This window comes from Hirundo rustica, chromosome 5 (genome assembly GCF_015227805.2).
Source record: "Hirundo rustica isolate bHirRus1 chromosome 5, bHirRus1.pri.v3, whole genome shotgun sequence".
Taxonomy (NCBI): Eukaryota; Metazoa; Chordata; class Aves; order Passeriformes; family Hirundinidae; genus Hirundo; species Hirundo rustica.
In genome coordinates, this window is record NC_053454.1 from 41,072,413 (window position 1) to 41,083,726 (window position 11,314).

Consider the following 11,314-nt stretch of genomic DNA (forward strand, 5'->3'; position numbering starts at 1 on the left):
CAGAAAGAAGAGAACAGTCTCGATTCAGAACAAGCTGACAGGATGTTCAGCTAATGTGCCTGTTGTACCATTAGTTTACCTAACCTTTACCACCCAAGACAACACGTAGTTACATGAGGGTGAACATTGCACAAATCTATAAAACCAAATGGTGATCGCTATTGCAGTCAGTTTAGCAAGAGGTGACTCCATCCATACATTTTCAAATATTGGGGATTGAGAATTTCATTCACAATCATATATTACAAGTGGTTGTTGGATAGCTATGACTTTTGAGGTCCTCTCTCTGCAGTAAGCAGCTGCAGTCTAAAAAATGACTAATTAGACTCTTGCTTGCAAATTTTGAGAAGAGTTGCTTGCTAACTGTGGATTGACTGTTGTTCCTACAATATTAGCAGAGCAATTTAGAATAAAAACGGCAGTTCTGACAAAAGAATGTGATGTGTACACAGCACTTCCAACAGTCTAAAAAAAATGGCTTGTACCACAATGGCCATGTGCACATATTTCAGATGCTTAAACATTTTTTGCAGTTTTTTGACATGTCTAACTATGTGCTTAAAATAGATTTTCATCTGAGTAAAATCTCCTAAAACTCCTTCTGGGTGAGGTTAAAATATTCTTTTTCTAATGGTATTAATATCTGCAACTATTTTTAACCATTTCTCTACACAATGGTAGATTTAAAGTTGAGCTTTAGCATTTGACAAGAATTCATTCTGTAATTCCATACCTATGAAAGAAAGCTTCCTGCCAAACATTTTTCCTGAAATGCAAGTTTTTTCTTTTTCCTGTCTTAGATGTTCAGGTTTCTTAGGTCTCTAATGCATCCTTATCTTTCAGAGCCCAGTGTAGTCTCAAATCCACTTTAAGAGGTGTAGATTAATCCATTCATCGCAAAGCATTAGGCTTTTGTTTACTGAAAGCTTCCAGGTGACTTTTTGAGTGGTGCAGCTCTTCTGTTGTCACAACAACGGGAAGATTAAACTACACAGAGCTTTAGACAAATAAAGGTGTGATTTTTATTTTTTTTTTTAAATTTTTTTTTTTTAAACAGTGTGTCATTGATTAGACAAGATTTAACAACATGCTGGAAAATCATGTAATTTTTGAATCCTCTGTCAAGACTAGCCTCTTCCTTCTTTCTTTTGCTACACCTGTAATGGCTGCAGGAAGCCAAGTTCTTAATTTCAGAAAGTAACTCAGAAAGTTCAACCAAAGGTGCAGTTAGATTAAATCTGAAGCCTAGAGGTAACAGTTAAAATGCTGATATTCACAGTAAATCACTGCTAATTATTTTAGTAAAAAGGTGTTTACTGTGCTGTCTTTCAAATTCAAACTATGGCTTCCTGAACCAAAATCCCTCAGCTTAGGTGCCAAAATCTCCATCTGACCCTGGACAATCTCTGTACTACTGAGTGAGACATTGATTGATTGATGGTCCTTGAGTAGTGTCAGTTGATGTCTAAGTATCATGAGGCATTGTGTTAACTTTTCTATTTGCTTTCATATGCAATTAAGCCATGACTTATCACAAAATTTTCAGTCTGTAATGTTAGAGGAAAGTATCACTGTGTAGAAATTGGACTTGCTGAGGAACAATTGCAGTTGTAGTAAGGTGGGTTGGAAAAACCACCTTGGCTGTTTGGTGGTTAGACAAGTGAGTCTTAAAATATGAATGTAAAGATTAGGTAGAGGTTTACTAACCTGATAAGACTGCCACCTTTAACCTTAGTGAGGACTTGATGCTCTCCATCTTACATCTGGAATTCTTTGGCTTGACCAAGGAGTGATTGGACACTGGAACAGGCTCCCCAGGGAAGAGGTCTTAGCACCAAGCCTGACAGACTTCAGGAAGTGTTTAGAAAATGCTCTCAGGCACATGGTGTGACTCTTGGGGATGGTCCTGTCCAGGGAAAGGAGTTGAATTCAGGACCCTGTGGGTCTCTTCCAACTCATACTCTGTAATTCCAAGATGTGACATCTGCTTGGGTTTGATGGGTCAATTTGTTGGTCTTTGCAAGGTCTGGTGCATTTTTTAGTGTTCGCTGACCAGAAGGATGTGTCATTCCATTAGTTATGCAGGGAGCGGCTCTCCATAGGGTTAATGGTGGCAGGCTGTGGTTGCTGCAGTGATTTAATGCGTGTGTATGTATTGGAGGTTGGGAGTGGGTGACAGCAGTAAGAGCTAACTTCGATGGGAAGAAATAAAGGGCGAGAGGAAGGAGTGTGTCTTGTTCTTAGGAGTGTCTTGTTCTTGTGCATAGGACACTGTCCTCTGAGACATGTATTTGTGATTTTCCTCCTTCAGGAAAATAGGGAACGAGAGATCCAGGAACTTCACAGTCTGCAAAGGCGAAAGGAGCTGGAGGAGAAGCGTCGATCCTGGGCAGCTGGAGAGCTTGGGAGCTTTGGGCGGAGCAGCAGTGAAAATGATGTAGAGATGTTGGCTAAAAATGGACTTGGAGAATTTCTTCCTTTCTTGCAGCAGAGGCCTCAAAGCCCTTTGTACAGAAACACAAATTCCAGACGCTCTCGACTTTCTCTGGGGATAACTGCAGACAGGGAGTTGCAGAGTTTCCTGGAAATCTCAAAAGATGAGGATCCAAACAAGTTTAACAGCCTTCCCCGTGCAAACACCCGACAAGCAAGACCAAATGTAGCCTGGACGGAATCCAAAGAAACAAGAGATCTCAATTTAAATACCTTGCACTTACACCAGCAGTCTGAAATGGACGTGAAAAGTGGTGGCCCCGTGCAGGCATCTCCAGCTCAGCCCAGTCACCTTGGTGGGTCAGCCTCTCCTGGTGCCCATTATGCACAGAGGAGCACCAACTACAACTTGCACACTTCCAACACGTCCTGCGAGGAGTCCACAGATATAAATGCTCTGGCCCTTGCAGCTGAGGAGCATGATCCTTGTAAAGGGTTACCTATTCAAGGAGCAAAGCCTGCAGAAGATGCACCTTTAATATATTTAGAGGATGCTGGTGGGACAGACCTGGAGACTCTAGATGACCTAAGCTTTCATTCCCTGAGCACTGCCGATGATGAGCTGCCTCCAGTTTGCAGAAGTTCCAGAGATGCCCACGACCATCAAGCCAAGGCAGTGAGTTGCAAGAGTGGAGCTTTAGAGCCCAACAGCAGCAGTCCTATGTCTATGGATACAAGCTTTTCAGCAAGTAGGGAAGATGGGCCAGTGTGCTACATGTCAGATACCACGACTGATTGTTCTTTGACATTGGACTCTGAAGAGGGAAATGATTTTAAATCATCAGGCAATGAAATAAGAAGTGAGGCTGGCAGAGCATGCTCTCCTGGCAATGATGCTCAGAACACGGCTAGATCTTTCTTCTCAAATCTGAATTCCACCTCTGAAAAGGACCTGTCTCTTCACACTTCTGCCAATGATAAGGATGATGTCGATAGCAAGCACATTCTTCCTAAAGAAAAACCCATAAAAAATAAAGATCTAGTAGGACCAAAGACAAACTCTCTAAAAGATCGATCTCCAAGCTCCACAAAGTCCAGTGGCAGTCGCCCTAGCCACACAGCTCCTTCCAGACCTGTCAGAACTTTGAATGCCTCTGAGAACGAAAGTATGAGGAAAGTGGTGCCTATTTCTCGGTCAAACAGGGCACCCAGCAGCGTGAAAAAGCCAGAAGCCAAGCCAGCCCTTCGTGAAAGCAGTACGGTGGAAAGTCGGCTGTCTCATCGCAGCTCTGTCCGAGGCACAACAGACACGCTGCCAAGAAGTCCCTACAGGCACAGCATGTCAGTAGAAGAGCCAAAGCTACGAAGGGGCACTGTCACCTCAAGCAGTGCTCATTTCGAGAGGGACAGAGTCGCTCTCAGGAAGCCAAGCTCTAAACCCATTAGGAGTAATGTCAAATCAAAGACAGATGAAACAAAGATGTGTCGCTCCAGTGCAAAACCCCAGACCCCTGCAGATGACACCAAGGTTGCCACAGTCAATATTCCCAAAGCACCGCCTGCTATCCCAAACTTTGCAAGGAATACAGTGGCCTCTTCTTCAAAGCGTGCAAAAGTGGATCTATCCAGCTCATCCAGACCTCCGCCCATCACAAGGTCTGTGTCCCAGAGGCTGCCTAAAGTGAAGCCAGCAGCGACCTCTGATGATCCAAACCCAAAGGAGAGCAGCGTGAGTACCTTAAAGAGAGCGAGTAGTGCCAGAGTGGTTGGAAGAAGCATCCTGCAGGGAGAAGCTGTCAGCACGAACGCAGAACCTGCACCAAAGGAACAGGGAACAGTGGAAAAGGCATCTCTTAAACTGAAGGATGCAAACCGAACGACAATTGGTAAAATACTGAAGCCATTATTGAAATAAGGGAGAGGGGTTTTTAAACCTTGGAATGTGAACACTTGTCCAAGCACTGGATGTCTGTGTAGTGAAATTCCTTAAAACAGTAACCTTGCCGATACATGGCATCATGTGCTTATTGAAGTACGGCACACTGTTGGAAAAGGGCAAGTAGCTGTGTTCTGGTCTAAATCCTTTTTTATGAATTTGAATGTATTTAAAGCTACTGTGATGGAATGTGAGCAGAACAGCAAATCTTCGTATTTGTGTTAAAAAAGTTAGCAAAAGCCAAAAAGTTTTAAGAAGTTATACCTATGAGATGAAACACTTTGTGTCAGAAAACATGGATTAAGGCCAGTTTTTTTTTTGTGTACATAAGATTCTTCCTAGGACTCAAGCCTTTGTGCTTGTTGGTTTCTTATTTGATGTCAAAATGAATCCTGTGGAACAGTACTGAAATGAACTTAGGTGATTCTGCTTTCCATTGCTTTCAGTTCCTTGGATTAGGGAGCTCTTTTTGCCTGTTGCAAAGTCCATTGCTGGCAATTGGACAGACTGGGAACTGCTGGCCAAAAAATTGTAAAAGAAGACATTTGCTGTTTGTGGCTGTCTTTAACCTCCCTGAAGAATTTATAGCATGTTTTATGAATGTGTATCTGTGTCTGGGGAAGGCTTTCTGCTGGGCAGGAGGCTTGTTCTCCAGGAATGTGGCAGCATTGTCTTGCATGCACAAGTGGATATGGCTGGTGCTGCATTGGATAGCACAGCTGGAGGCTGTTCCTGTTGGAAGGGCCATTGGGATGACGACTGCTCCTGACTTGTTTTGATCACAAGCAAACTTGCCAGCTTTTGGTCATACAGAAGTGCCATATATTTATGATACATATCAGGATGTTTGCAGTTCAGCTCTTGAAGGCTGCGATGTAGTGCTGAGCACTTTCTTACCATTCCATGTTTCCACTGGTTTGTACACTACCAAACTACTTGAATGTTGCAATGGCTCTGGTTGAGCCATTAGCTTCCCTGCCTCCTCCTCTTCCTCTACTCCTTCTCCTTGTTAACAAGAATATTTAGCATGAAACGCAGAGCTTACGCATGACAATGTTTTTGTAGAGTTCTTTGGTTGCTTCAAATGTGGTTTTTAATGTTTAAAGACTCTAAAGGAATTAAACTAGCATTTGATAAGCTTTTTGCAAAGTAAAACCACCCCTTTTTTCCTGCAGATACAAATTTTAACTTCTATCAGACTAAGATACAGAGAATGAGGGAAAACTCATTCAGCATGCTGTGCATCCTCCCATGAGAACTGTATTTAGGTGGGGGAAGTGCTGTTCTCCTAGGTATTTTATTTAAAGAATTGCCTTTTATTCACTTATGAATGAAGCCTCATTTAGGAACAAAATAAAAAACAAAAGGGAAATCTCTTTGGACAAGTGGTATTGACATACTAGTGCTAGATCTGTTTGTCTGCTCTATCGCTCTGTGCTGGGAGAGCGTAATTCAGTGGGAATGAGCTCACATGCTTCTCACGGGCAGGTATCAGGGACAGCTAACTTTGAGGTTTGAATCTGGCAAGGGGCCTTTAGCTCCTCCCACATACCAGCCAGTCTTGATGCAGACATCATACTCAAACACCATAGAGTGTTGCACAGGGCCTCTTGTTCGAATCTGTCCCACAGGGAGAATTTATAGAGCCCGCTTTTCTGCAAGGGCAGATACTTTGCTTTTTGGATAAGCTTTTTGGATACTGCCTCCACTGTGGGTTAGATACAAAAGCATCTCCCTTCTTACTTGTATCTGTGTAGACGTATGCACATCTGCAAGAGCAGATGATTGACTTTTTTCCTTTTTTTTTAAAGAAACCAATGAATTTTTATTGGTAGCAAGCTTGAAAAATAATTTAAATGTGTTTGGAACATGTAAATAAATTTCTATGAATATGCATAAAAGAAAACTGACTGTATTTAATGGAACATTTATACATTTCGGAGTAACTCGGTAGTTTAATAAAGTTCCCATTTACTGGGTATGAGGTTTGTACTTTCTGCTTCCTGTTACACTCTTGGCTTTGGTCCTGGAGATCTCAAGCAACTGAGTCTGGGTAGGTGACTGTGGGAAGGACTCTACAGCAGAAATTGTGGTGTTTGAAGTCCTGGGTTTGTGTTTATATTGAGACATGCAGTTGAACTTCAGTTTCTAAACATTTCTGGGTTGGGACTTTCTGCACAGGTTTGGGTATAACATGGAAGGTATTAGATGGTAGATGCAGCACTTTGTGTACACACTGTGTGTTGTGGCCAAGACAAATGTTCATGGCACTAACAAGTCTGGATCTGTCGCTATCTTCATGCCTTTGAGCTTAGCACCCTTTATTGAGAAATTCTGGTCTACAACTCCCAGGACTGTGGAAATACAGAACAGCCTGTTTTGCAGGAGCAGGTGGTGACTTTTGCACTGCAATTGTGAATTTTTCAGTTTTGTCCCATTTCCCATTATTTTTCCTTCTTTATTGCATACAAAAGAACATCTATTCAGCAGGAAAAAAGTGAAATCCAGCCAGCCTCCTTGTCCTCAGGGAACACTTCCTCCTCTCTGCTATGGAAATGATTTCTGGACTGGAATTGCTGCTTTTTGCAAACTTGTTTAGCCCCTGACTTTTCTAGTTTGGTGAGTGTCTCTCCCTGTTTGGAGTGTCAAGCACCTGCTGTCTGCCAGCGCTGAGTGACGGCTGCTAGTGGAATCTACGTGGGAAAGCCCTTCACCATCAAAAGGTGTGTCGCAAAAGTTTGCTTTTTTAAACTTCGTTTTTGTGTCAAAAGGGATTATAATTACCAATTCATTATTTAAACTACCAGGTGTCAGAGACAGCGATGCCCTGTAGGTTAAATTTCCCATGTCTTACAATTTTCCCGAAGGCTAGCAGGGCACGGCGCTCGCCTGGTTGCAGTTGGCTTTCAGAAAAGAACTTTGTCTCCTGCTTAGTTCTACTGAGTGGCTGATGCTTCTGACTCTGACCAGGGTGCATCAATCTCTGGTCGCTGCTGAGGTGGCAGTGAAGTGGGGGAGCCCACGGGACCATGAGGGCAATTTGAAGCTGTGGAGCTGGTGAAGATTGGGAGATAGAGGCAAGCTGTGGGAGTAAGAGGTGCTGATTCATACTTGGAGGAATTTAATATTCACATCTCATGTGGGAACTGCATACAAATGAGGGGCTCGGTGGATCCCTCATTACAACAGCTCATTAAATTATCAAGAAAGACAGAAAGGGTTCCCATCACACCTCCCACAGTGTACAAGCCTGGACTATGTAATTCAAAATAGCCCATCAGTATCTTCCATATCTTGGGGTGCATCTGTGTGGACGGATGCAGACAGCCACACGCTGGCTCCTGCCTCGCCCTACCCGAGCCAGCTCCGTGCTGGAGGTGTTCCCTGGGCACTGACCCCGAGCTCCCACCCCCGGGGCTGTCACCGCACATCCTCCCGGGCTCGGTGCCTCCGGCTCAGCTGCGCTGCTCCGCCAGCACTGCCCAAAGCCCCGGCTGCTCGGCCCCGGCAGGGCCTGCCCGCTGCTGCGTGTGAGAACGTAATCCCTGTGAGAGAGGCCCAGCTAAACACTGCTCCTTTCAGATTTGGCTGCACAATGTTTTCCATTAACTTGATACATGCTGTTTACATCCTCCTGCCGCCAGTGCCAGAGATAACTGCCTTGGGAACAGCTCCCTACAGGTATTGTTAACAGCTGCTGGAAACAAAGGAGTTTGTTTTAGACACGTCACTATCTAAATAGCCAAAAATACGTTACTTTTTTTATTACTTGTAAGCTGATATTAAAAACTCTCGTGTTCTCCTGGTTGAAAGATGCATTCTGGAAATCTTGTATAGTGTTAAAACTGGCAGCTGAGGAAGTATCTGCGCTAGTCCAAAGGAAAGTGACACTGAGGCGAAGGACACGTGAAGGTACTTGCTGCAAGGTGCGTGATCGGCATCACCAGCATCAAATACTTCCACTCAATTGTTTCAAGATGGTGGTTGTTCCTTGCCATAAAATTGCTTTCCATCCCTTTTCAGCCTGAAGGCAGAGGTTGCAGGATAGGCATTGATTGCCTCAGCTGGCAACTTGCTCTGATTGAAAAAAAAACCAAAAACCCTCTGTCTGCAGCTGCTGATGTCCTAACTTTGAGCATTGAAGCACTGGAGATATGAGCAGGTTGACTTTAGTGGTGGTGTTTAGGGTGAGGTTGGCAGTGGATGAGCAAACGCTCAGCAAGGATGGCCTTGTGTGCATGGCGGGGAGAGAGTTACACGAATTTCTGAGACCGTTCACACCATCTGAAGCAGACAGGCTCCCTTTGAACAGAGATGTGCCTCTTCTGCTTTTGATCGGGTCTGAACAATAGCTCCTTGTTTGTCCTATTCTATCCTTACTTGTTGGGAAGAGGAGGGGAAAAAAAGCAAGAAACTTTGATGCTTCCTCATGGGTCAAGTGGAGCAAAGATATAAACTCTACCTACTTTGGGTTTTGTCTTTTTTTCAACAATAGGACTTTGACTCATAAATAGAGCTGTTAGTTTCAAATAATTCTGTGCAGAGTGGCAGCAGATATTTTCAGTGGCTGCAGTGGTCCAGCAGCAAAATAAGCATAAACACAAGAACTCTATTTAGAACTTTGTTTTCTCTTCTCTGAAAACAAACCCTAGCAACTGAACCCGGACGATGTTCATTTGGACACCCAAGAGGAGCCGGCTAGAAAATATTTGATTCCACTTCTAAATAATTGTTCACAATTCATTTTATTTCCCTTTATTCTTCCATTTCTTTGTCATTAGAAGTAAAAAGGTGACCTTCAAGAGAGAGCAGTAAAGCAGGGTTGAGGGATACAAAGCTGCTATCACCTTCACTTCCTTGATGCCTGTTCCTCATGGTCCTTTTCTGTAGGTTTGGGGAAACATAAATTGGCTCTATGTGCACTTTTGGTAGTTTCTTCAAAAGAGTAAGACTTCACATCTTTCAGGTGGCACAAATTGTGGGAAGGAACTAAATATGTATCTAAGGTGGATATGTGCTCAATTGGTGTTTGGAATTACTGAAGCCCAGTAAACTAGTGTGCTTCATAAGGAAAAGTGCATTAGGAAGGAAGTGACAACAACAAATAGGCACAAGTGGAGACAAGTGTTCAGAACCCTTACAGGTCCCTTTCTGTCTGCTGTTTCTGGCAACTCTAGGTTTAAACCACAGTCTCCAGGACAAACCAGGACTCCCTGTGCCTGACTCCACTGAATCACTGCAGAAAGCAATTGCCTGAGAACTGCTGGAGTCACTTGAGTTCTGGGGCTGAAAACAGGACACGTTGCTAACATCATGTTTTGGTTTCTGGTGTTTTTCACGCAGCATTTTAAACTGATTCAGACGTATTCCCTATGCAAATCTTTAATCCCTGTTGTTAGGAAGAAAAATGGGTGTAAATGTGGTTTTGATTTTTCCCCCACCCTTTTACAGCTGTATTTGCCCCTATATGTCCCATGACTGCTTCCTCCCACCTCTGTTTCCTCTATTATAATCTTCCACCTTACTCTTAAATTTTCCATCATCTGTTAATAACTCATCCCTCTCTTAATCTTATTTTCACGTAGCAGGCTTTCTGTACTCTTCCATTTGCTTCATCCTGCTTTCTCTCTTTTTCTTGATTCCAGTAGCTGTTTTGCTCCATCGCTTTCTTCTTTCTCCTGGTGTGAGTCCTTCTCAAACGTCTGTCTGCAAAATCTGCAAACAGGACTTTTTGCTGCCAGCTTCCAGTAAGATGTGGGAACAGAGGAACAAAATGAACTCAGGCTTTTAAGGCTTGCATGTCTGTGTTTTGCAGCTTTGCCTTGTTACTGCGAGCGAGTCGCTGGGGGAGGCCGTTACTGAGAAGCTCATCTTTGCGTCTTTTCTCTGTGAACGTCGCTCGCCCCCCTACGCCGAGCAGCTTATGAGGGAGCTGAGAATCTGAGCACATGTGGTGATTTTGCAGAGGTGGGTGAGGAAAGTCTGTTCAAATAAAGGTGTGACTAATTTAGCTTTGCGGTGTCTAAAAAGCCCTAATGAAAGACTGTCGACGACAGCTTCAAAAGCCATTTGGTGAAGTGATTTCTAACCCCACCCATAGTCTTGGGACCGAAAGCAAATACATTTGTCCTGCCAGTTTGGTGCTGCTTCCATGTGCACCGGAGCAAAATAATTGTATTGCTGTTTCTTAAATTTGCACGTAGCTTTTCATGTATGGAAAAGCTTAGTATGGACTAAGGCTCCAGGATATTTTGGGTTGCTCTGATAGGGTAAGGACAACAACCTTTTTATAAGAGCATATGGAAGCTCTTGAAGAATGTATACTCAATTTTCCTTCTGCTGGAAGTAACTAATCACTATGTGCGAGGGAGAGCACTTGGAACACATGCATAGTATAGTCATACCATAAGCACTGCTTATTGCTGCAAGTACTTGGTGCTCACATGTGTTCTTTCTGAAAAGAACAGAATCTTGTTAAAGACAGTCTTTCCTCCCAGGAGGTTATAGCCTAAGCAATTGAATAATTGAGCTGAGAAGGCATCTGCAGAGGTCGCCCAGCCCAGCCTCCTGCTCCAAGAAGAGCTAACTTTACACAGGTCACTTTGCTGAGGGCCATAGAGGGTTGTTCTTAGCCCAAAGTAGTTACAAGAGGAAGGAGTATGATTTTGCTACTGAAATAAGGGCTCTGAAGGTGAGAAAACCCTAAAGAAAATGCTGGTCTTTGGTGGGCTTTGGCTTGAAAGCTGGGAATATATTGCAGTTTTTAATGCTAGCCTGTCTTAGGTGGCTGGTGGTGATGTGAATTCAGTAAAGCAAGTAAAGACAGGAGCTTGGCAAGAAAGTGAGAGAAAACTCAAAAGCAGCAGACAATCTACTGAATGCAAGAAAGAAAGAAGTTTGTAGCTTAAGGGACATTAGGGGTAAAAACAGAACACTGAAAATTGC

The 11,314-nt window shown here is 43.5% G+C and overlaps 1 protein-coding gene across 1 annotated transcript in view; it reads left to right on the top strand.

The window, feature by feature from the left end:
• FHDC1 (FH2 domain containing 1) overlaps positions 1–6,273 on the top strand; it is a 36,514-nt gene extending 30,241 nt beyond the window's left edge. The window contains exon 12 of the mRNA XM_040065811.2: positions 2,312–6,273. Within this exon, the coding sequence (XP_039921745.1) occupies positions 2,312–4,348 (2,037 nt within the window). The 3' untranslated portion in view covers positions 4,349–6,273. The remainder of the gene's footprint in view (positions 1–2,311) is intronic.
• Positions 6,274–11,314: the final 5,041 nt, after the last annotated feature.